The 27515-nt window shown below is 37.5% G+C and overlaps 1 protein-coding gene across 8 annotated transcripts in view; it reads left to right on the top strand.

Annotated features, from left to right (window-relative positions):
• The window catches only part of FOCAD (focadhesin), a 314089-nt gene that overhangs the window by 263598 nt on the left and 22976 nt on the right, over nt 1–27515 (top strand). For all 8 annotated transcript variants that reach the window (XR_004350331.1, XM_032634650.1, XM_032634653.1 and 5 more), the window contains 4 exons: nt 2744–2821; nt 3499–3570; nt 4869–4971; nt 6837–6917. Coding sequence is in view for 7 of the 8 variants with exons in the window: in XM_032634650.1 (XP_032490541.1) it covers nt 2744–2821; nt 3499–3570; nt 4869–4971; nt 6837–6917 (334 nt within the window). In the remaining variant the exon portion in view is untranslated. The remainder of the gene's footprint in view (nt 1–2743; nt 2822–3498; nt 3571–4868; nt 4972–6836; nt 6918–27515) is intronic.

Genomic DNA, 27515 nt, shown 5'->3' on the forward strand with positions numbered 1-27515 from the left:
TTGTGACATTTAAAGCTTGTGTTTCCTTATTAATTTTCTGTCTGGGTGATCTGTCCATTGGTGTAAGTGAGGTGTTAAAGTCCCCCTCTATTATTCTGTTACTGTCAATTTCTCCTTTTATGGCTGTTAGCATTTGCCTTATCTTTTGAGGTGGTCCTATGTTGGGTGCATATATATTTATAATTGTTATATCTTTTTCTTGGATCGATCCCTTGATCAGTATGTAGTGTCCTTCCTTGTCTCTTGTAACAGTCTTTATTTTAAAGTCATTTTATCTGATATAAGTATTGCCACTCCAGCTCTCTTTTGATTTCCATTTGCATGGAATATCTTTTTCCATCCCCTCACTTTCAGTCTGTATGTGTCCCTAGGTCTGAAGTGGGTCGCTTGTAGACAGTATATATACGGGTTGTGCTTTTGTGTCCATTCAGCAAGGCTGTGTCTTTTGGTTGGAGCATTTAATCCATTCACATTTAAGGTAATTTTCGATATGTATGTTCCTATTACCATTTTCTTAATTGTTTAGGGTCTGTCTTTGTAGGTCCTTTTTTCTCTTGTGTTTCCCAAGAAACACTGCTTAGAGAAGTTAGAGAAGTTCCCTTAGCATTTGTTGTAGAGCTGGTTTGGTGGTGCTGAATTCTCTTAGCTTTTGTTTGTCTGTAAAGCTTTTGATTTCTCTGTCGAATCTGAATGAGATCCTTGCTGGGTATAGTAATCTTGGTTGTAGTTTCTTCCCTTTCATCACTTTAAATATATCATGCCACTCCCTTCTGGCTTGTAGAGTTTCTGCTGAGAAATCAGCTGTTTACCTCATGGGGGTTCCCTTGTACGTTATTTGTCGTTTTTCCCTTGTCACTTTTAATAATTTTTCTTTTTCTTTAATTTTTGTCCATTTGATTACTATGTGTCTCGGCATGTTTCTCCTTGGGTTTATCCTGCCTGGGATTCTCTGTGCTTTCTGGACTTGGGTGTCTATTTCCTTTCCCATGTTAGGGAAGTTTTTGACTATAATCTCTTCAGATATTTTCTCGAGTTCTTTCTCTCTCTCTTCTCCTTCTGGGACCCCTGTAATGCAAATGTTGGTGCATTTAATGTTGGCCCAGATGTCTCTTAGGCTTTCTTCATTTTTTCATTCTTTCTTCTTTATTCTGTTCTGCAGCAGTGAATTCCAGCAATCTGTCTTCCAGGTCACTTATCCGTTCTTCTTATTCTGCTATTGATTTATAGTTATTCTGCTCTTGATTCCTTCTAGTGTATTTTTCATTTCAGTTATTGTACTGTTCATCTCTGTTTGCTTGTTCTTTAATTCTTCTAGGTGTTTGTTCTTTAATTCTCCTAGGTCTTTGTTAAACATTTCTTGCATGTTCTCGATTTTTGCCTCCATTCTTTTTCCGAGGTCCTGGATCATCTTCACTATCATTATTCTGAACTCTTTTTCTGGAAGGTTACCATTCTCCCCTTCATTTAGTTGTTTTTCTGGGGTTTTATCTTGTTCCTTCATCTGGTACATAGTCCTCTGCCTTTTTATTTTGTCTATCATTCTGTGAATGTGGTTTTCGTTCCACAGGCTGCAGGATTGTAGTTCTTCTTGCTTCTGCTGTCTGCCCTCTGGTGGATGAGGCTTTCTAAGAGGCTTGTGCAAGCTTCCTGATGGGAGGGACTGGTGGTGGGTAGAGCTGGGTGTTGCTCTGGTGGCAGAGCTGAGTAAAACTTTAATCTGCTTGTCTGCTGTTGGGTGGGGCTGAGTTCCCTCCCTGTTGGTTGTTTGGCCTGAGGTTACCCAGCGCTGGAGGCTACAAGCTCTTTGGTGGGGCTAATGGTGGACTCTGAAAGGGCTCACGCCAAGGAGTACTTCCCAGAACTTCTGCTGCCAGTGTCCTTGTCCCCATGGTGAGCCACAGCCACCCCCCGCCTCTGCAGGAGACTCTCCAACACTAGCTGTTAGGTTTGGTTCAGTCTCCTATGGGGTCACTGCTCCTTCCCCTGGGTCCTGATGTGCACACTACTTTGTGTGTGCCCTCCAAGAGTGGAGTCTCTGTTTCCCCCAGTCCTGTCGAAGTCCTGCAATGAAATCCCACTAGCCTTCCTCCTCCCGTTGCCAGACCAGGTTGGGAAGCCTAATGTGGGGCTCAGAAACTTCACTCCAGTGGGTGGACTGCTGTGTTATAATTGTTCTCCAGTTTGTGAGTCATCCACCCAGCAGTCACAGGATCTGATTTTATTGTGATTGCACCCCTCCTACCATCTCATTGCAGCTTCTCCTTTGTCTTTGGATGTGGGGTATCTCTTTTTGGTGAGTTCCAATATCTTCCTGTCAATGATTGTTCAGCAGTTAGTTATTATTTTGGTGTTCTCACAAGAGGGAGTGAGCGCACTTCCTTCTACTCCGCCATCTTGAACCAGTCTCCCCCAAGACACATGTATTTTTAATGCCTTATAAATGATACATCCTGTTAACCATTATAGTTTTGTTTTTTAACTGGCTATTTTGTCTGTGTGTTAATTTTAAAACAACACTGTGGTTTTGAAAAATAAAAAACGACAAGAAACCACCTAGAATCTAACAACTTTAACCTGTTACTTTATTCAAGTCTGCTGCCGTTCTCAGTTCAGTGACACAGGTTATGTTGACCCTACAAATTTAGTAACATTTTGGCCAGTTGTTTTTCTTTGATATAATTTTTATCCACTTCAAACGCAAGGACTGTTTCCCTCTTGACATATTCTGATGCTTTGTTTTCAGGGCACCTCCACAATGCTGTGTTTGGCAGCTCTTCATGGCATGGTGGCCTTGGTAGGCTCTGAAGGGGATGTAATGCAGGTAAAAAAAAAGGGGGGGGAAGGTGGGGGAAGAAACCTAAATGTGTACATAGTCACAGCAAGAAAAGAATACCCAATATCTCAGTATGCTAAGGAAAGAACAATATATGATCACGGTATTGTTTACACTGGGCTTTCTAATGCCTTTATATATGGAAAAATTGCTCTTGGTCAGGAATTCTTTCTATAGAGGTATGTTCCTTATTTTATTTGGTTTGTAGGAATTAAACCTAGTCAACTTATATACTTTCTGCAAAATTCTCTGAATGAGAAAAGTGATTGGATCCTAAGAAATTTAAAAAGCCATTCATAAGAAACTCTGTTTTGCATCTGTGATGTTTAAGTTTATATCTATGTAATTATGCTTTCACTTTAAAATGTTTTGTGTAGTGGACATATGTATATGTAAATTTACAAGTAATTCTAAGGTGTTCCTTTGTTCATACAGTAACGGTTTATTACGTGACTGCTACATGCCACACTGAACTGGTGCTAGGAAATCAGTGATTTCATAAAGCATGGGCACTGCCTTCAAGGAGCTCACAGCTTTTGTTTTTGAAATATAAGGATATAATGATAAATTATTTCACAGCTTAGATGATGATAACTCATACACTGGGAATATCATTATTTACTTCTGGGGGGATGCGGGATGGGTATTTCTCCTTTTTCTTTCAGCTGAAGTCAGAAGCCATCCAGTCCTCTCATTTTCAAGGCAGACTTAATGAAGTCATTAGAACTTTAACTCAGGTGAGAAGGGGAATTTCAGACCCTTGAGTGGGAAAACAGATATTCCCCTTTGTGGCCTTTTTTCTTTTTCATGATATAAACTGTTTTACTTAGACAATGGGAAAATCTCTGGTTATTCATGGTGAGTTCAAGGGTCATTGGAGAATGGTTTACGGCCCTGCATAATTTGCTGATCAATACACACCACCTCTGGAAAAAAAGAAAGCTGGCATTTTTGAGTTAAGTTGGCACTGGTTTCTCTTAAAAATTAAAACCTGACCTTGCAAAGAATGTCAGGCCCTCCAGACAAGGAAAAGTGGAAGACAGTCAAAGGGTAGGGCATATATCTAAGCAGAATGGTCAAGAGGCACTAGTTCAGATGTCACTGGTAAAAGTATTTGGGTAAATTATGGTCAGCATTCTCCTTGTCTAAAGAATAAACATGTCCATCTGCTGAGAAATGATTTTATATTTTCAGATTTTTATTTTTAAAAAATCATGATGTTCTTTGAATAAACTTAAAAGTACAGGATGAAAGAAGCTGAAAAAATATCAATGATGTTCCTCCCAACCTGAAGCAGCTGCTACTAATATTTGGTCATATTTCTTTTTAAGCATTCTTATTTTCTCTGCATAGTTGTATTCTTACCATATGTAGAACTTTGTATCCTAGGCTTTTCACTTAGCGTACTTGTTTTCATTCTTGCCAAATATAGCTGGTTATAATACTCACCACATAAAGAAGTTTTAGGAATTCATGGTTTTAAAAGCAAACAAATTTCTGAACAGAAGAAACTCTCTTTTGCATGTATGAATATGAATATTCTCCAAAAAAAATCTACTGAAACATAAGTTGCTGTAACTTGGGGAAAAATCTATAAATGAAAACTATTATTTTAAAAATCTTATTATGAATGATAAAACAGTAATAGAGCATTATGCAAAGAAGAGAACAAAATAATATCTCCTTCTACTTTTAAAGGTACTTTAGTTTTAAGCAACTATCGCCTCTTTTTACTTTTTGGATTTTCTTTTCTCATTTTTTGAAAATTCCTTTAGACCAGTCTGAGTCAGTGAAAACTGAGACAACCACTGGTACGTTCCATCATGACTGATAGATTCATTCATTCATTCAGCAACACTTGTTGATCACCTCTATGTCCCACGTTTAGTATACTAGACAGTTGAAAGTACATCTTGTATCTCATTACCAGCCAAGCCACCACCTCATAAAAGATTAGTGACCTCCTGTGAGTGGCCTTGTATCGAATAGAATTTGGATCTTGCCCCATCATTGAACTGTTACATTTCATTTATAGGTCATCAGTGTGTCTGGGGTGATTGGTCTTCAGTCAAATGCAATCTGGCTTCTAGGACATCTTCATCTGTCTACTCTGTCCTCAAATCAAAGTAGAACCTCGGGTAAGACTGGAGTCATAGAACACTGGAGCTGGAAGGAGGGATTGCTGACGTGGGGCAATGTGCTTTGTTAAGAGAGTTAATTTTCACAGCTACCCTAGCACAGTAATATCAGTGGTGGATATTACTGTCCCTCTTTTACATCAGAGGAAAATGGACTGTGGAGAGGTCTCCTGACTTGCCCAGGGTCACATAGCAGTAAATGGTAAACATGCGATTTGAACTAAGATCTGTCAGCCGCCAAAGCCCATGCTCTTTTCACTCTTTCTCTCTGCCTTCCTTGGAGATCGGTTTAGACATTGAGTCTAACTCCATATTTTACAAATGGAGAACCCGAGGCTCAGAAAGATTACATGACTTAGGTATAAGCTTAATGAGAAATTCAGAAACTAGGAATCAGACCCTTGAAGCTTGGAACAGAGTTCTTTTTATTTTACTAGATGTAATCATAGTTTGTATAATATTCATATTTCATTAAAAAACTCTTCATATATGACTGGAATTCTTCTGGCCCCTGGTTTTGAGAAAATAATTGGGTAAGTACTTTTAAAGATGTATATCTCCTTGGCCTTGTAAAATCCTAGGTCTTAATGTAACAAGGCTTTTTCTATTTCCAGCTTTTTAATAAAAGCAATAAAAATATTTGCAGTTCCCACATGCTTAACTTATGTGTGTACTTGGAGATCTTCCGGGGAAGGCATCACTGTTATGCACTGGGACCTATAGCTACCTTGCTCTTTATAGAATTATGACCACTGGCTCTCTTGGACTCATGCCAGGGAGGTTTAGATACCAAAGATTCCTCATTAAAACCTAGTTTCACATATCCCCTGACAGGTAGTCTACAGACAGCATTACCATGGGCTACTATAATTACTGTCTCCCTCATTTTCAGTCACTCCTCAGCTATAGAAATAGGACATGGTTTCACAGCCTTCCCAATATAATGAACTTTAGACAAGTAGAAGCTGTCATATTAAAACTGGAAAAGGAAAAAAAAAGTAGTCATATTAGAAACCCTTGGTATTGCTAGTTTTGAAGGGCAGTGCTCTCACAAGGTCCTGGTAAAATAGCATGTGTATGTCAGGCTTTTGCTTTTTCACATAGGCTTTTAATTGTTATACTGTGGAGTACACGGTCTGGCCCACATATACTGAAGGCAGGTCGTAGTGAATCATCTTACACCCAGGTTCTTTGGAGCAACATGATTGTGTGTCTGGAAAAGTTGAGCCATCTATCCCAGTAAAAAACATTTCATGAAACAATTATGTGGAACTGGGAGGAAAAGAATCTGGGAAATTCCCGGGACTCAACAAGCATAAATGTCACTCCTTCATTGTTCCAGGTCAGCAGGCACATCTGGTTATTTGCACGTGTTGATCACATAGAGGTCCCTGCCTTATGAAGTAAGAGACTAGCTGATATCAGTGCTGATTGATGTATTTCCATAGTTCATATATCTGACTCAGGGTTCCCTGAAATAGCCCAGAGAATGGTGGTCTCATCCTAGAAGCCCAGTAGACTCCTTGCTGACACAGAGGAAGTCACTGGATTGCAGCTCATTGATGTGCCAAAGTGGAAAAGGGTTTTTTTAAACCACTTCAGTACAATTTTTGTCCTCTGTGGTTTTTCAGCCTCCTCTAGATTTACCACCGTTTTAGATTTGCTTGCATAGCCTAAGTGATGACTTCAAGGCCAGTCACTTAACCTAATAGAATTAGTTGCAACCACAGAGTATTGTTCTGAGATTAATGGCATAAACACTTCTGCTTTGTCTCTAGGTTGATATGGCAGCATGACATCATTATCCTTCCTTCATTAGTCCCACCAGGTTCATTGGTTAATTTGATCATTTTCTGTCTCCACAGTTCCTACGGACTATAGCTATTTGCCTGAAAGCAGTTTTATTAGAGCATCCATTGGCTTCTTCATTACAGGAGGAAAAAAAGGCAAGTGAGCATATTTCTTGAACTCTATCATACTGTCTACATGTCAAGTTTGTGCGCCCTCAGCTTGCTTCTGTAGAATTAAACAATACAAATCTGAAGGGGTGAATAATTTCTCCTGCCAGATCATCTTTGCAGTAGAGATGACTAGGAGACCAACTACACTAAGTGGTACATAAACATACACACTGTGTGTACTGTTGGAACTACCATATGTGATCTTGGGGGACATGTGAATATCTTAATCTTCCTTTTGGCCATTTCAAAAGTATAAGCGCACATTACTTTTCTTGTCAATTTCAAGTGAGTGTGACCTAAAAAGAGAAAACACACATGGGTGCTGTTTGTATTCCAGGACCAGACTTGGAGGTAAGTCTTCTCCCTGAACCTTGTGTGATCACTTTGTGTTGTTGGAATCACTGGCTCTAGTTCTTAATTTTAGTTTCTGTTCTTTTTCTCTGCACCAGTTGTCCCTTTGTGATTCTTTTTTGCTGCCACACACAACCTAAAGACAGAGATTGAGTGCCTTTTGTTTATAACTGGAGTCAAAATAATGCCACATAAATTATTAAATAAATGCTCTTTAATGATACACACCTACCATTTCGTGCTATGAGGAAAAAATGGATCCGAAATGAGCATGTCATGGCTCAGGAACCAGTTTTATGTAATATTCTTTCACTGATGTGTGCTAGTTTCATTCTTCGTTGGGTTGGCTGTGTCAGTCTGGGCAAAATCAGTGCCTGTATTACAACAAGACCATCCCAGTTTTAGGGGAAAAAAAGTTTTTAAACCAATTAAAATGAAGACATCTGGAGACATCTGAAGTCATTGATTAATGAAGGTCATGGAAGGATAAAATCTCACCATTGGAAGGGACATTAAAAGTCATGTCCGTTGTCTAAGTTTCCACTGGGTACAGAAATCCCTGGAGCTTCCAGATTGTAAACTACTTTCATGGGTTGGACATTGAATTCCCTTAGTTTCTGCAGTTCTAGAAATTGTGCATAATATTATCCTCAGGTCGCGACTTAGCATAATTTGCTTTTACATATCCTCAGTAAAAATTGGTATAAGGTTATGTCATGGTTGTACAAGATATGTTTATATATGAATATGTCATATATGTAATGTGGAGTTAATTGTTTATATTGCCATAAATTAAGTGTTTTTAAAGTACAGAGATGTCTCCATTAGGAGGAAATTGAATTCTTACTAAAGGAACATCTAAAATTTCCATGCCTAGAATAATTCTAGGAACATATATTTTTGCTGTATTTTTTGTTAGTTTGCTCACTGATATCTTATAAAATTTTTAAATGATGATAGCGTGAGATATTTCCATGAAATATAAAACTCTTAAGACCAAATGAAAGACATACTCTTTTTCTTTTCTAGTGACTAAAATGTCATTTGGCTCCCTAGATTCATATTTCTTAACAGAAATGAATTTTCCCTGAATCTTGTGGAAAATTTTGTTAAATGTAATATTTTTATGATTATGCAGTCATGGTACAACAGGAAGTATTCTGTTCTAAAACTGAAAAATCAGGTGAAATTGACATCAGAAACATTATGTAAAATCTTACTATTAAAGCTATTTTAAGACAAATAAATGAAATATTAAAAAAATGCCATATTACCAGTCACATTTTTGGCATTCTCAGGTTGTGGGAGAGGGCTGCCTTCTTGTCAGGTTTACTGACTAGATTCAGAGGAAAATCCATTCAGCCTTACCCATTACTAATGATGACCCCAGAGGAGTGGAGGCCGTGGGAGGCTGACCTCCGCCTCGGAAGCCCATTTACAAAAACAAAACCAGACCCTGCTCTATGGGTCTAAATGGGATGGCCAAATACGGAGGTGTGCATGCAAACAAGTGTTTTCTTCTTCAGTATGCCCAGCTCATTTGAATTTTAATAACTCCCTTCTGAAGCAGCTTTTGAGTTTAAATGTCTGGGTGTCACTCATCAGAGCCCAGTGGCGCTGCTGATAGGAAGGATGACAACTTTGGTGAGCTCTTTAGAGGAAGAAATGGCTTGAGAGGATAAAAATCATGCTTGGCATAGGCAGAAGAGAGAAAACTTTAGGGATAGCATGGCTTCGTTGCCTCTGTATGCCATTTAGTAACTCACAAGAGGAAGAAAAATGTGATGTTATCCCTGATTCACACATATGCCAGGTTGAGATTGGATGTCATGATCTCAGTTTTAGCCAATCAGATTTGAGATAGTGAATATATTAATCTGCTTCAAATGTTTAGGGCTTTTCTCATTCTAGATACTCACTTTAGTACTCATACAACAGAACATACCATATGTTCATAGCATCTATTCCTTCATACAGGCCTACATTTTAAAACCATGCCAAACAGATAAAATTCCTTCCAATTTTAAGACTGCAGTTAATAGTTTTGAATATAACTGTTTTTTTGCTATACCCTATAACATTTTCTCTTCTTCCCTAATAGCCCCACCTTCTAGCAGATATAATATTCCTTAACCCTTGTCATCATCATAATCTATTCTATGGACATTTCTTGGCTGTGCTATGCTTAAAGTTTGCTTATAATCTAATTCCGCCTATCATGGAATTATTTTTTATCTTAAGGGCCTCTAAATTTTGACTCTGATTTTTGCTTCTTTTCTGTACATTTATTCTTTTTCCTGATTTCTGATCTTTGTTTTTTCTCAACCTCATGGCATATTCAGATTTCATCAAGATTGTACCTACTTTTTAAACAAAACACTTAAAATGTATTAAAAGTACTTAATAAAAATAATCATTTATTTTTGGTGATAACATTTAGGTATTTCTACCTAATCATTTAGGATTATTTTTCTTATCATTCTCTTGCAGGGGAATGTGACTTTCTAAGCTTTAATTTTTCTATTAGGCTTTAAAGTTTACAATAAGAAGTATTAATTCACAGAAAGTATATTTAAATCCTTGTAAGAAAGTCAGTATGAATGGCATTTCCTTCTCGATATGGATTCATTGGTCAGCGATTTGAGTGTATAACTGTTGGGCTTGTACATATACTATCGATAGGTAGATTCTCAGTTGATCATTTTTGGATTACTAGCATGAGATATAATTGTTGATGAGTCTAGCCAAGAGAGCAGAATATAGAATAAATGATATGAGAAAGCTGTCCTATTTTTCTGATGAAATTATGGAGTTGGTTACCAAAAGTATGTTATTTTAAAGTATTTTAGTTTGGTAATAGTTTACCTATACAATTCTTTTTAAAAAGTTATTAGAAATGAATACATGTGTATAACACTAAGTTCAAAAATGGTATGAAGAAAAAGAAAGAATCCTCTTAATCTCACCACCTAGAGATAGCCTCAGTAGATATTCCAGTGTATGTCCTCTAGATGTGTGTGTGTTATATTATATTGAATCATAAAATGTATATTACTGTCTTTTTAAAAAATTTAACAAGTTTCCATGTAAATGGACATAATCACCCCTCATCCCCTGAAAAGAAGGATTGAGGAAGCATGAAAAGAATCCTTGCATCACTTTCTAGACAGGTTTTAATATGATATGTTTGGGGAGTATTTAATTTCTATTTTTTGTTGTAAACATCATAAAAATATTTGAAAGGAAAAAAGTCACCAATTATCCCATGACTTTCTAACAGCTATTATCATTTAAAAATTTTACTTTTTAATTTGTTCCTGTTATGCACACACAATGTTTACATATTTACCAGTATACATAAACTTTGTATTTTTTAACTTAATATTATATTGTAAACATTTCCGTTTTCCATATATCTCCATAATTATCATTAAAAATGATTATCATTAATAATGATAATGACTGACTGTAGAATGTTCTGTTAAGTCGATGAATCATAACTAACCCATTTCCCTATAGATCATTTAAAATGTTTCCATTATAGAGAACATCCTTGTGCATATAGCTTTCCTTAGGATAAACTGTCAGCAATTTATTAGTGGCCAAGAGTCTGAGGATTTGATGACTACAGAGATGGCATGGCCTCACTGTTCTTCAAAAGGACTGTAGCAGATTTCAGTACCTTGGCCCTGTCTGAGTATCATAGTACAGCAGCATATCATAGAGGTTAAAAGCATGGGAGGCAGACTGCCTGGGTTCATACCCCACTTATACTGCCTGCTGGCTATGTCACTTCAGGCAAGCTACTTAAGTCTGTAATCCTCAATTGCTTCTGTAAAGTGGAGAAAATAATTGAATCTTCTTTCTAGAGTTTTTTGTAAGGATTATGAGTTTATGAGCCATCCTCAGGCTGACGAGCTCGTTGTGAAGACAGAATATAAAACATGGACCTTCAGTCACAGTGAATGCAGCTCTGGGTGCCGGGATAGTCAAAGGTGTTGGCAAGGAGAGGAAAGGAAGGCACACTGGCACAACTTCCAATCAGGCAAGAACAGCAATGGAAGTGAAGGCACTTGAGGAAGCTCAGGTTGGGAATTCTCTGTGTCTTTCTGCCTGTGTCCTTTTTTGCATCCCTGCATCCCGGGTGGTGACACTCTGGTGTCTGCCACAGGCAGGGGAAACCTTCAGTTCAGGAGGCAAGAAGTCAGAAGTCAAGGCGTTGGTAGGGTGGGTTCTTTCTGGGGGCTCTGAACGAGAATCTGTTCCACACTTTTCTCACAGCTTCACTTTATGTAACAGTGCTTAGGAAACAAAGAATAAACCCTTTCTAGTTATCATATTACAAAGCAAACCATCAGATAGATAAAACAAATGACTACAATAAAAGCCAAGCAGGTATAAAATGATACTTTAAGACTACTTGAATTTGCATTCACTGTCAGAAGGAATGAACATTTTTGTATGTATTTACTATTTGAGATGTTGTTTCTTTTTTTTTTATTAAATGTTAGATGTGCTTTAAATTTTATTTTACTTTTTATTTTTATTTTTTTTTTTTTGCGGTACACGGGCCTCTCACTGCTGTGGCCTCTCCCGTTGCGAAGCACAGGCTCCGGACGCGCAGGCTCAGCAGCCGTGGCTCACGGGCCCAGCCGCTCCGCGGCATGTGGGATCTTCCCGGACCAGGGCACGAACCCATGTCCCCTGCATCGGCAGGCGGACTCTCAACCACTGCGCCACCAGAGAAGCCCTACTTTTTATTTTAAAATAATTTAAAACTTACCAAAAAGTGAAAACAGCCAGATCATTTCTATATTCCTTTCACCCAGAGACCCTCTTCAAGTTTCCATGACAGCCCAAAAGCCAACAAGAATTTAATCCAGAATGTCACACTTGTCATCTCTTTGGTCCCCTTCAGTCTGGAACATTGCCTCGGTTGTTCTGTCTTTCATGACTTTAACATGTTTTAGGATTAGAAGCCAGTTGTTTTACAGAGCACTTTTCTGTTTGGGTTTGCCTGGTGTTCCTCACATGAGAGGTCAGTCACCTTTGGCAAGAATGTTACAGCCATGGAGGCCTGCTCTGCTCACTGCATCCCTTCGGGTGGTACACGATGTCTGTCTTCCTCCACCAAAGTGATGCTAACTTTGATCACTTGGATAAGGTGATCTCTTCCAGGTGTCTCCTCATTAAAGTTCCTCCTTTCCTTTTATCGTCAAGAAATAGTTTATGTGGAGATATTTTGAGACTTTATGAATATCCCATTTTCATCCTACTTTCACCCATTAGTTTGGGTACCCATTAATGTTTTCTTGACTGAGTTATTACTCTGATGATTGCCAATAGGTGATTCTTAAAATTCCATTATCCCATTTACACTTTTTGGTAGGCTTTCTTCTGAAAGGAAAAGCTGCCTCCTTCCCTCCCTCCCTCTTCCATCCTTCCTTCTTTCCTTGCTTCCTTTCTTTTTCTTTCTTCCTTTCTTTCTTTCTTTCAATATGGACTGCTGAACTCCTATTATTCAATTATTTATTATTCAGCTATTCATTATTTTGATCCTCAAATTGTTCCAGACTAGATCAGTAAGAGCCTCTTTAAGTTGACTCTTGTGTCCTTTTGAGATAACCTTATCATTCTTTGAGTACCTCCTTTTCTTTGTGGCACACAAAGATGTTCTAGGTTCATCTTGTGTTATCCTCAGCCTTGTAATAGCCAGGTAACTCAAGTTTCTTCTCGTGGAGAAAGATATTTAGAAGCCAAGATCTTGGGTACAAATTACTGCGTTGCTACTTGTGCTAATCACTGCTCCTAGGCCCTTTCAGTGGACAGTTAGGAAATTCTCTCTTTCTCTCCTTTCCCTCTCTCCCTCTCCTCTTTCTCTCTCACATATTGTCTATATTTATTCTTATATCTAGCTATATATATTGAAAAACTTGAGTTCACATCAATATCTCCAATTCAACATCACAGGCTTCCTTCTGCATTTCCTTCTTCTCATTTGTAACTTTCTTCTCTGACTTTAAGAAACCTGACTCCCGTTATTCTCAAAGTATTTGCCACAGTCCTGCTAAAGCTGCCTTCCTCTCTCCCAGGTCCTGATTTCCACTGAGCAGCCACCCTGCTTGGCAGCCTTCCTGGTGCTAAGGGGCTCAGGGATGTTTTTGTTTCTGATAACACTGGATGATATTGAAGTACTTGGTCCTAAGAAAGAACATCCTACCAACTTAGTATCTGACTGACATATTGGAATCATCAACTGTTTTCAACAGCTGTCTTGATTATAGAGTGGTTTCTGGCAAGGGGCTAAGCATCTGTTAATCTCTCAAAATATGTCATGCTGTCATTATGTCTACCTGTGTTTTCTAAGGACTTTGTCTAGAAAAATTCGACTCATCCTTTCCATCTTGTTTTAAACATCCTTTCGTCAGTGGAGGATAAGACAGGATTCCCTGATGTTCCCAGATTAGTGTAGATTTCTTATGTGATACTTTGTTTTTCATAGTACTTTACATATGTGAAATTATTTGCTTAATTATTTGTGATTCTTTGTTTAAAGTCTGTCTTTCCCATTAGACTGTAATTTCCTCAAGGGCAGGAAGAACATGTGGGTTTTATCCTAAATGCTTAGTACAGAGTACTTGGCATGTATTAGTTTTCAAGTATTTGTTGATCTACCACTTTAAACATATATATAATATATATATATATGTGTGTGTGTAATCATATAATATATATATTATATATGTGTATATACATATATTGCTTCTAAACAACGCTAATGATGGAGAAGGTAAAGACATATCCACACCATACAAGCGACATGCTGGTGATGGGGAACAGACACACCAGTGGCTGTTAGCCTACTTGTTACAAGACTTTTCCTATAGGAGTTACACATGTGCATTGTGGCATTGAGATCTGATCCTTTTTGTAGCCAGAGTATGTGTGATAATGGGTCCTGTTGTAATGCATTATGTTCGGATATGCCATTTATATCAGGGTTCTTTGAGGCTGTCAACTGGATGAGGGATTTAAAGCAACTTTGTACCGGATTTTAAGACATCTGGATCCTTTTAACAAGTACTGTTAGGTCTTCTCAGTTCCAAATCCATTGTCTATAAAGCATTCCAGTATTTCTTTTTGTCTAAGGCACTTGGGTGAAAGATAGAGCACTGTAATAAGGGAACTGATCATTCCCATAGCCTAGATTTGGATTCTTGTGTCCAATGCTTAAAGATCTCTGAGGAGGGAACCATGTGAGTCTGTTCTCCCATTTTGGGACTCCCTCTCTCTCCATACCTCCCTGCAAATGCTTAGAACTACCAGGTATTTTCTCCATTCCTAACAGCTGCTATAATTTCTTTCATTCCAGTTAGTTTCAGAATTAGTTCCCTGCAAATATAGTGGAAAATTTTGTGTGATTCTAGCTATGCTAGTCCATACTGATTCTCTGCTTTTTTAAAAAGTGGGAAATGTATTGCATTATAGCACTTACTTGATTTTCGCCCCTGTGCTCCATTTTACAAGTTCTCCTTGTTTCTGACACTTGCTTGTATATTAATTAGGTCAGTTCTAAAGAGTATGGAAGCAACATGTAAAGTGTTTAGATAGTAAAGTGCAGTTACTGGTGAAAGTTCTGTTGTCCTGTCAAGAGAGAGCTTGTTGTCTAAGCAATAAAAGATCTAGAAAATGGCCATATTTTATGTTGGGTCCTGGTATTAGAGGACAGGTTGAATGTCTTTCCTGATTCTCTAGATCCTCTGGAAACTGCAAGTTTTCTGTAGTGAATTCTATAGAAGGACCTGGAATATAATTTTATATAGTTTTAAAAACACTTGATCTGAGAAAAAAATTTAACAGAAATCTGCTTATGAATTAAAGATTTACAATATAGAATTGGATTTATGTCCTTAATAGGAGTGAAGAGTAATTCTTTTTTTTTTTTTTAGAATAATAAGCTTTTCCTACCTGGTAATGGCATTTCTAGAATATAGAACATTCTTTTTATAAATTTATTTATTTATTTATTTTTGGCTGTGTTGGGTCTTCATTGCAGTGTGAGGGCTTCTCATTGCAGTGGCTTCTCTTGTTGTGGAGCCCGAGCTCTAGGCACACAGGCTTCAGTAGTTGTGGCTCGTGGGCTCTAGAGCGCAGGCTCAGTAGTTGTGGTGCACAGGCTTAGTTGCTCCGTTGCATGTGGGATCGTCCCGGACCAGGGTTCGAACCCGTGTCCCCTGCATTGGCAGGCGGATTCTTAACCACTGTACCACCAGGGAAGCCCAGTGAAGAGTAATTCTATGTCCAGATATTTACTATACTATCTGCCAGTTCATTAGGCTATTTCTATGAATCGTGAGCCAAAAGGCCCCCCAAGAGCAGCTTAAATTTTGTTGTCGTTGTTTTGTGAAATCAAAGACTCCAATTTGCAGCCAACTTTGTGTGTGGACAGCTGCCACATGTGGATAATCAGTATAGAGTTATGTGAATACCCAACCAGTTAATTCCTATCATAGCATTTTTATTTTTATCACACCTGATTTTTCCTTGTCTGTTTGTCCTGTCACTAGAGTACAAGCTCCTTGAGCATGGTGACCTCTTCTGCCTGTTCAACACTGTCTCCACTGTCTGGTAGCTAATAGATACTCAGTTGAATAAATGAATGTGTTTAAGAATATATTTACTTTTTTGGTCAGAGATTCTTCTACTTGTAATAGCAATGGTTAACTCCCTGATAATATTTCCTATAATCCTAGTACTACATCACAAGGTGGAATAGAAATAAAGCTTCAGTTACTGGTAACACAGCATAGAAGAGTGGCAGGTGTGTTGAGCTTTTAACATTTTCAAAAAGCAAAAAAGTGTTGGTTGGAGGATAGAGAAACAGCACTGGAAGGCACACAACTAGTTTTATTATACTTTCCCAAGTTGGCAGAGGCAAAGGTACAGAGGTAGGTTTGTTGGTGGCTACCTAAGAAAATATGCTGATTCTTGAGATAGCTGTAGAAACACCAGAGAAAGGCCTGCATTAGAAGTATGGGTTTACTAGTCATCAACGCATAAGTAGTCTGTGAAATTATGAGTAAATGAGTTTAGGCAGTGATAGCAATTATGTTAGGGTGCTTTTTATTACAGAAAACAATGACTCGCTTCAAGTGACTCAGTATTTACTGCAAGGATTCACAGGTTTCCCAGAAATCTAAGGACAGAAACTATTCTCAACCCTCAGAGTATCAGGAGCAGAAAGATACCAGGCATCAAGACTTTATCTTGCTTTCTGTCTACCGGCCCAGGGCTGCACTGTATCGATCTCTTCCATGGATTCTGCTTTTCTCATCAAAGACTGCTTCATCCCTTTCTCTTCTTCTCGTGCTTGTGTGTGTGAGTGTGTGTGTGTGTCTGTGTGTGTGTGGTAAAATACACATAACATAAAATTTATCATTTTAACCATTTTAAAGTGTACAATTCAGTGGCGTTTAGTACATTCACAATATTAGGCCACTGTCTAGTTCCAGAACATTTTCATCACCCCAAAAGGAAACCTTGTATTCCGTGAGCAGTTGCTTCCATTCCCCCATTTCCCCCAGCCCCTAACAGCCAAAATCTGCTTTCTGTCTCTGTGGATTTGCCTATTCTGCATATTTCATTTAAATGGCATCATATGCCATATGGCCTTTTGTGATGGGCTTCTTTCGCTTAGCATAATGTTGTCAGCGTTCATCCATGTTGTGGCAAGTATCAATATTTAGTTCCTTTTTTATGACTGAATAAGATTCCAGTGCACGGATATGCATTTTATTTATCCATTCGTCAGTTCATGGGCATTTGGGTTGTTTCTACCTTTTGGCCATTATGAGTGGTGCTGCTATGGAGATTTGTGTACAAGTTTTTGTTTGAATACCAGTTTTCAATTCTTTTGGGTATGTATCTAGGGGTGGAATTGCTCGGTCATATAGTAATTCCATATAATTTTTTGAGGAAGTGCCAAACGGTTTTTCCACAGTGGCTGCACCATTTTATATTCCCACTAGCAATGTATGAGGGTTCCAATTCCTCCACATCCTTGCCAACATTTGTTCCTTCTCCATTATTATTATTATCATTATTATTATCATCCTATTGAATGTGAAGTGATCACTTGGTTTTGATTTGTGTTTCCCTAATGACTAATGAGGTTAAGCATCTTCAACTACTTGTTGGTATATCTTCTTCGGAGAATTATCTGTTCAAGTCCTTTGATCATTTTAAAAATTAGATTGTCTTTTTGTTGTCGAACTGTAAGAATTATTTGTGTATTATAGATACTGGACCCTTATCATATATACAATTTGCAAATGTTTTATTGCATTCTCTAGGTTGTCTTATCAATTTGTTGATAATATCCTTGGACAGACAAGTTTTTAACACTGACAAAGTCCAATTCATCTTTTTTCCTTTTGTTGCTCATATTTTTGGTCATACCTAAGAATACATTGCCAAATCAAAGGTCATGAAGACTTACCTCTATGTTTTCTTCTAAGAGTTTTACAGTTTAATTATTATATTGTCATTGACCCATTTTAAGTTAAGTTTTGTATGTGGTGTTAGGTAGGGATCCAGCTTCATTATTTACACCTGGATACCTAGTTGTCCCAGCACCATTTGTTGAAGAGACCCTTCTTTCTCCTATTGAGTGGTCTTAGGACCCTTGTCAAAAATCAATTGGCCATAAATGTTTGGGTTTATTTCTGGCCTCCCAATTCTATTCCATTTGTTATATGTCTATCCTTATATTTGCCAGTACCACACTGTTTTGATTATTGTAGCTCTGTAGTAAGTTTTGAAATTGGTATGTGTGAGTCCTTTAAATTTTCCTTTTTCAAGATTGTTTTGACTATTTGGGCCCCCTTGCAATTTCATATAAATTTGAGATTCAACTTTTCCATTTCTGCAAAAATGTTTGTTGAAATTTTGATAGATATTGTGTTGAATCTGTAGATAGCTTTGAGTAGTATCATCTTAACAATATTAAATATTCCAATCCATGAGCTCAAGATGTCTTTCCATTTATTTAGATTTTCTTTTACTTCCTTCAGCAATGTTTTGTACTTTCAGTGTGTGTGTCTTTTACCTTGGTTAAATTTATTTCCCGATATTTTATTCTTTTGGGTACTATTGCATGTGGAATTGTTTCTTAATTTCCTTTTCAGATTATTCATTGCTGGGATATAGAAACACAACTAATTTTTGCTTGTTGATCTTATACCCTGTAACTTTACTAACTTCTCTTTTTCTGTGTATAGGATCATGTCATCTGTAAACAGAGATAGCTTTACTTTTTCCTTTCCAATCTGGATGTCTTTTATTTCTTTTTCTTGCCTAATGGCTCTGGCTAGAACATCCAATACAAAGTGGTGACAGTGAGCATCCTTGTCTTGTTCCTGATTGTAGAGGAAAAGATTACAGTCTTGCACCATTGAATATGATTTTCACTGTGGGTTTTTTCACAAATGTGCTTTATCATATTAAGATAATTCCATTCTATTCCTAATTTTCTGAGTATTTTTTTGTCATGAAAGAATGTTGGATTTTATCAAAAGCTCTCTGTGTCAGTTGAGATGATCATATGTTTTTCCTCCCTTCATTATGTTAATGTGGTATATATTGCATTGATTGATTTTCTTATGTTGTATAAAACTTTTATTCCTGGGATAAATCCTGCGTGGTCATCATGTATAGTCCTTTTAATATGCCCTTGGATTCAGTTTACTAGTGTTTTGTTGAGAATTTACACATCTATATACGAAACAAGGAGTGGTTTGTAGTTTTCTTTTATTGTGTTGTCTTCATCTAGCTTTGGTATCAGGCTAATGCTGGTCCCATAGAATGAGCTAAGAAGTATTCCCTCCTCTTCTGTTTTTTGGAAGAAACTGAGAAGGATTGGTGTTAGTTCTTCTTTAAGTGTTTGGTAGAATTCACCAGGAAAACCGTCTGGTTCTGAACTTTTCTTTGTTGGGAGGTCTTTGATTACTGATTCAGTCTCTTTACTTGTTATAGGTCTGTTCATATTTTCTATTTGTTCCTGAGTCGGTTTTGGTAATTTGTGTGTTTTTAGGAATTTGTCCATTTCATCTAGATTATACAGTTTGTTACATACAACTTTTTCATAGTTTTCTCTTATAATCCTTTTTATTTCTGTAAGGTTGATAGAAATGTCATCACTTTCATTTCTAATCTTAGTTACTTGCATCTTCCTTCCCAATCAGTATATCTGTTATTTAATTTTCTTGTCTTATTGTGTAAGCTAGGTCTTCCAATATAATATTGAAATGCTATGGTGAGAAGAAACATCCTTGCCTTGTTCCTAATCCTAGTTTTTCATCAATAAGTATGATATTAGCTGTTTTTTACAACAGATATGCTTTATCTAGTTGATGAAGTTTATTTTTTTTATAGATATGCTTTATCCAGTTGAGGAAGTTCCCCTCTATTTCTAGTTTACTGAGAGTTTTTATCATGAATGGGTGCTGGATTTTGTTAAATGCTTTTTCTGCATTTATTGATATATATTCATATGATTTTTCTTCTTTAGTCTACTGATGTGATAGATTACATTAATTGATTTTCAAATGTTGAACCAGCCTTGCATACCTGGGATAAGTTCTACTTGGTTGTGGTGTATAAATTCTTTTTATACATTGTTGGATTTAATTTGCTAATATTTTCTTAAAGATTTTTGCATCTATGTTCATAAGAAATATCTGTAGTTTTCTTATGTCTTAGTCTGGTTTTGCTATTAGGGTAATGCCATCCTCATGGAATGAGTTAGGTAGTATTCCCTCTGCTTTTATCTTCTGAAAGAGATTAAAGAGAATTGGTATAATTTCTTCTTTAAATGTTTGGTAGAGTTCACCAGTGAACCCATCTGGGCCTGTTGCTTTCTCTTTTGGAAGGTTATTAATTATTGATTCAGTTTTTAAATAGATGTAGTTCTGTTCAGATTGTCTGTATCTTCTTGTATGAATTTTGGCAGATTGTGTCTTTCAAAGAATTGGTTCATTTCATCTAGGTTATCAAATTTGTGGGCATAGATCTGTCCACACAGAGCCTCCAGCATTGCATCAATTGTAGTTCAGATTTTCTTACCCTAGCACTGTTCCTGCAGCATCCACTCATGAGTCTGTGCTCTGATAAGCCATGACTCCCTGTATTCATCTGTCTGTCTCTCTAGTCTTGGAGGCAGCAGTTTGCCCTGTGTTCTTCCCTTTCTTAAGGATCCAAGAAGAGTTGTTGATTCTTCAGTCTGTTCGGCTTTTTACTTTTATACCAGAGTGGTAACTTCCAAGCTCCTTACATGCAGAACTGGAAACCAAAAGTCTCTCCTTTTTTTAAAACTGTTTTTAAATTATAAAAAACATATAACATAAAATTTACCATCATAACCATTTTTAAGTATACATTTATATAGTGTTAAGTATATTCACATCATTGTTAAACTAATCTCCAGAACTTTTTCATCTTGCAAAACTGAAACTTTGTACCCACTAAGCAATAATACCTACCCTTTTCCCCTTCCCTGACCCATGGTAACCACGATTCTACTTTCTATATCTATTAATTTGACTATTTTAGATGCCAGGTATAAGTGGAATCATATAGTATTTGTCTTTTTGTGACTGATTTATCTCACTTAGCAGTGTCCTCAAGGTTGAGGACATGTAGCATATAACAGGATTTCTTTTCTTTTTAAAGTTGAATACTGTTCCATTCTGTGTATATATCACATTTTGTTTATCCATTTTTCCATCAATGGACATTTGGGTTGCTCTTGACTATTGTGAATAGTACTGCTACAGAGGAGCTGAACCACGATGGCAGAGTAGAAGGACGTGCTCTCACTCCCTCTTGTGAGAACACCAGAATCACAACTAGCTGCTGGACAATCATTGACAGGAAGACACTGGAACTCACCAGAAAAGATACCCCACATCCAAAGACAAAGGAGAAGCCACAATGAGACAGTAGGAGGGGCGCAATCACAGCAAAATCAAATCCCATAACTAATGGGTGGGTGACTTACAGACTGGCGAACACTTATACCACAGAAATCCACCCACTGGAGTGAAGGTTATGAGCCCCACGTCAGGCTTCCCCACATGGGTGTCCGGCAACGGGAGGAGGAATTCCTAGAGAATCAGGCTTTGAAGTCTAGTGGGATTTGTTTGCAGGACTTCAACAGGACTGGGGGAAACAGAGACTCCACTCTTGGAGGGCACACACAAACTAGTGTGCGCATTGGGAACCAGGCGAAGGAGCAGTGAACCCAGAGGAGACTGAACCAGACCTCCCTGCGAGTGTTGGAGGTCTCCTGCAGAGGCGGGGTGGAGGTGGGGGCTGTGGCTCACTGCGGGGACAAGAACAGTGGCAGCAGAAGTTCTGGGAAGTCCCTGTCATCTAGATTATCCAGTTTGTCACTCCTTGGTGTGAACCCTCCCAGAGTCTGCCATTAGTTCCACCAAAGAGCCCAGGTAGGCCCCAGTGTTGGGTTGCCTCAGGCCAAACAACCAACAGGGAGGGAACCCAGCCCCGCCCATCAGCAGTCAAGTGGATTAAAGTTTTACCGAGCTGTGCCCACCAGAGCAACACCCAGCTCAACCCACCACCAGTCTCTCCCATCAGGAAACCTACACAAGCCTCTTAGATAGCCTCATCCACCAGAGGGCAGACAGCAGAAGCAAGAAGAACTACAATCCTGCAGCCTGTGGAACAAAAACCACATTCACAGAAAGATAGACAAGATGAAAAGGCAGAGGGCTATGTACCAGATGAAGGAACAAGATAAAACCCCAGAAAAACAACTAAATGAAGTGGAGATAGGCAACCTTCCAGAAAAAGAATTCAGAATAATGATAGTGAAGATGATCCAGGACCCCGGAAAAACAATGGAGGCAAAGATCAAGAAGATGCAAGAAATGTTTAACAAAGACCTAGAAAAATTAAAGAACAAGCAAACAGAGATAAACAATACAATAACGGAAATGAAAACTACACTAGAAGGAATCAATAGAGTAACTGAGGCAGAAGAATGGATGAGTGACCTGGAAGGCAGAATGGTAGAATTCACTGCTGCAGAACAGAATAAAGAAAAAAGAATGAAAAGAAACGAAGACAGCCTAAGAGACCTCAGGGACAACATTAAATGCAACAACATTCACGTTATAGGGGTCCCAGAAGGAGAAGAGAGAGAGAAAGGACCCGAGAAAATATTTGAAGAAATTATAGTCGAAAACTTCCCTAACATGGGAAAGGAGATAGCCACCGAAGTCCAGGAAGCCCAGAGAGTCCCATACAGGATAAACCCAAGGAGAAACATGCCGAGATACATAGTAATCAAATTGGCAAAAATTAAAGACAAAGAAAAATTATTGAAAGCAGCAAGGGAAAAACAACAAATAGCATACAAGGGAACTCCCGTAAGATCAACAGCTGATTTCTCAGCAGAAACTCTACAAGCCAGAAGGGAGTGGCATGATATACTTAAAGTGATGAAAGGGAAGAACCTACAACCAAGATTACTCTACCCTGCAAAGATCTCATTCAGATTCGATGGAGAAATCAAACGTTTTACAGACAAGCAAAAGCTAAGAGAATTCAGCACCACCAAACCAGCTCTACAACAAATGCTAAAGGAACTTCTCTAAGTGGAAAACAGAAGAGAAAAAAAGGACCTACAAAAACAAACCCAAAACAATTAAGAAAATGGTCATAGGAACATGCATATCGATAATTACCTTAAACGTGAACGGATTAAATGCTCCAACCAAAAGACACAGGCTTGCTGAATGGATACAAAAACAAGACTCATATATATGCTGTCTACAAGAGACCCACTTCAGACCTAGGGACACATACAGACTGAAAGTGAGGGGATGGAAAAAGATATTCCATGCAAATGGAAATCAAAAGAAAGCTGGAGTAGCAATACTCATTTCAGATAAAATAGACTTTAAAGTAAAGAATGTTACAGGAGGCAAGGAAAGACACTACATAATGATCAAGGAATCAATCCAAGAAGAAGATATAACAATTATAAATATATATGCACCCAACATAGGACCACCTCAATACATAATGCAACTGCTAACAACTGTAAAAGAGGAAATCGACAGTAACACAATAATAGTGGGGTACTTTAACACCTCACTTACACCAATGGACACATCATCCAAAATGAAAATAAATAAGGAAACAGAAGCTTTAAATGACACAATAGATGATGGATTTAATTGATATTTATAGGCCATTCCATCCAAAACAGCAGATTACAGTTTCTTCTCAAGTTTGCATGGAACATTCTCCAGGATAGATCACATCTTGGGTCACAAATCAAGCCTCAGTAAATTTAAGAAAATAGAAATCATATCAAACATCTTTTCTGACCACAATGCTATGAGATTAGAAATGAATTACAGGGGAAAAGTAAAAAACACAAACACGTGGACGCTAAACACTTTGTTACTAAATAACCAAGAGATCACTGAAGAAATCAAGAGGAAATAAAAAAATACCGAGAGACAAATGACAGTGAACACATGACAATCCAAAACCTGTGGGATGCAGCAAAAGCAGTTCTAAGAGGAAAGTTTATAGCTATAAAAGCCTATCTCAAGAAACAAGAAAATTCTCAAATAAATAATCTAACCTTACACCTAAAGGAACTAGAGAAAGAAGAACAAACAAAACCCGAAGTTAGCAGAAGGAAAGAAATCATAAAAATCAGATCAGAAATAAATAGAAATAAAGAAAACAATAGCAAAGAACAATAAAACTAAAAGCTGGTTCTTTGAGAAGATAAACAAAATTGATAAACCATTAGCCAGACTCATCAAGAAAAAGAGGGAGAGGACTCAAATCAATAAAATTACAAATGAAAAAGGAGAAGTTACAACAGACACTGCAGAAATACAAAGCATCCTAAGAGACTACTACAAGCAACTCTATGCCAATAAAATGGACAACCTGGAAGAAATGGACAAATTCTAAGAAAGGTATAACCTGCCAAGACTGAACCAGGAAGAAATCGAAAATATGAACAGAACAATTACAGGTAATGAAATTGAAACTGTGATTAAAAATCTTCCAACAAACAAAAGTCCAGGACCCGATGGCTTCACAGGTGAATTCTATCAAACATTTAGAGAAGAGCTAACACCCTTCCTTCTCAAACTCTTCCCAAAAATTGCAGAGGAAGGAACACTCCCAAACTCATTCTGTGAGGCCACCATCACCCTGATACCAAAATCAAACAAAGATACTACAAAAAAAGAAAATTACAGACCAATATCACTGATGAATATAGATGCAAAAATACTCAACAAAATACTAGGAAACACAATGCAGCAGCACATTAAAAGGATCATACACCATGATCAAGTGGGATTTATCCCAGGGATGCAAGGATTCTTCAATATATGCAAATCAATCAATGTGATACACCATATTAACAAATGGAAGAATAAAAACCATATGATCATCTCAATAGATGCAGAAAAAGCTTTTGACAAAATTCAAAACCCATTTATGATAAAAACTCTCCAGAAAGTGGGCATAGAGGGAACCTACCTCAACATAATAAGGGCCATATATGACAAACGCACAGCAAACATCATTCTTAATGGTGAAAAACTGAAAGCATTTCCTCTAAGATCAGGAACAAGACAAGGGTGTCCACTCTCACTGCTATAATTCAACATAGTTTTGGAAGTCCTAGCCTTGGCAATCAGAGAAGAAAAAGAAATAAAAGGAACACAGATTGGAAAAGAAGAAGTAAAACTGTCACTGTTTGCAGATGACATGATACTATACATAGAGAATCCTAAAGATGCCACCAGAAAACTACTAGAGCTAATCAGTGAATTTGGTAAAGTTGCAGGATAAAAAATTAATGCACAGAAATCTCTGGCGTTCTATACACTAATGATGAAAAATCTGAAAGAGAAATTAAGGAAACACTCCCATTTACCACTGCAACAAAAAGAATAAAATACCTAGGAATAATCCTACCTAGGGAGACAAAAGACCCGTATGCAGAAAACTATGACACTGATGAAAGAAATTAAAGATGGTACCAACAGATGGAGAGATATACCATGTTCTTGGATGGGAAGAGTCAATATTGTGAAAACAACTATACTACCCAAAGCGATCTACAGATTCAATGCAATCCCTATCAAATTACCAATGGCATTTTTTACGGAACTATAACAAAAAATCTTAAAATTTTCATGGAGACACAAAAGACCCCGAATAGTCAAAGCAGTCTTGAGGGAAAAAAACGGAGCTGGAGGAATCAGACTCCCTGACTTCAGACTATACTACAAAGCTACAGTAATCAAGACAATATGGTACTGGCACAGAAACAGAAACATGGATTAATGGAACAGGATAGAAAGCCCAGAGGTAAACCCACGTACCTATGGTCAACTAATCTATGATAAAGGAGGCAAGGATATACAATGGAGAAAAGACAGTCTCTTCAATAAGTGGTGCTGGGAAAACTGGACAGCTACATGTAAAAGAATGAAATTAGAACACTCCCTAACACCATACACAAAATAAACTCAAAATAGATTCGAGACCTAAATGTAAGACCGGACACTATAAAACTCTTAGAGGAAAACATAGGAAGAACACTCTTTGACATAAATCACAGCAAGATCTTTTTTGTTTCACCTCCTAGAGTAATGGAAATAAAAACAAAAATAAACAAATGGGACCTAATGGAACTTAAAAGCTTTTGTACAGCAAAGGAAACCGTAAACAAGACCAAAAGACAACCCTCAGAATGGGAGAAAATATTTGCAAACAAATCAACGGACAAAGGATTAATCTCCAAAATATATAAACAGCTCATGCTGCTCAATATTAAAAGAACAAACAACCCAGTCCAAAAAAGAGCAGAAGACCTAAATAGCCATTTCTCCAAAGAAGACATACAGATGGCCAAGAAGCACATGAAAAGCTGCTCAACATCTCTCATTATTAGAGAAATGCAAATCAAAACTACAATGAGGTATCACCTCACACCAGTTAGAATGGGCTTCATCAGAAAATCTACAAACAACAAATGCTGGAGAGGGTGTGGAGAAAAGGGAACCCTCTTACACCGTTGGTGGGAATGGAATCTGATAACAGCCACTATAGAGAACAGTATGGAGGTTCCTTAAAAAACTAAAAATAGAATTACCATATGGCCCAGGAATCCCACTACTGGGCATATACCCAGAGAAAACCATAATTCAAAAAGACACATGCACCCCAATGTTCACTGCAGCACTGTTTACAATAGCCAGGTCATGGAAGCAACCTAAATGCCCATCGACAGATGAATGGATAAAGAAGTTGTGGTACATACATACAATGGAATATTACTCAGCCATAAAAAGGAACAAAAGTGGGTCATTTGTTGAGACATGGATGGATCTAGAGACTGTCATACGGAGTAAAGTAAGTCAGAAAGAGAAAAACAAATATCATATATTAACGCATATATGTGGAACTTAGAAAAATGGTACAGATGAACCAGTTTGCAGGGCAGAAATTGAAACACAGATGTAGAGAACAAATATATGGACACCAAGGGGGGAAAGTGGTTGGGGGGTGGGGGGATGAATTAGGCGATTGGGATTGACATGTATACACTGATGTGTATTAAACTGATGACTAATAATAACCTGCTGTATAAAAAAAAAAAGGTACTAATAGGGAAGGACTCTAAGACACATCAATAAGTGAGAAAAATAAGGTGTAGTAGAACAGAGAGTTATAATATGCTTTATTTGCCTAAAAAATAAGAATGATTTTTCTGCTTTTTGAACTATGTGAATAAATTATTATATAATTTTGAAAACGAAACAAAAAAAATAAACTGTTTTACTGTCAAAAAATAAAATAGTACTGCTACAAACTTGGGCATGCAAATATCTCATCAAAACTCTACTTTCAGTTCTTTTGGAAGTGGGATTGCTAGGTCATAAGGTAGGCCTATTTTTAATTTTTTTGAGGACCCATCATACTGTTTTCCATAACAGTTCTATTTTATAATCCCACCAGAAGTTCACAAGGGTTCCAATTTCTCTACATCCTCACCAACACATTTTTTTTAAAAAATAGTAGCCATCCTAATGGCCATGAGGTGATATCTTATTGTGGTTTTGATTTGCATTTCTCTGATGATTAGTAATGTTGAACATCTTT

This window comes from Phocoena sinus, chromosome 6 (genome assembly GCF_008692025.1).
Source record: "Phocoena sinus isolate mPhoSin1 chromosome 6, mPhoSin1.pri, whole genome shotgun sequence".
NCBI classification, from domain to species: domain Eukaryota; kingdom Metazoa; phylum Chordata; class Mammalia; order Artiodactyla; family Phocoenidae; genus Phocoena; species Phocoena sinus.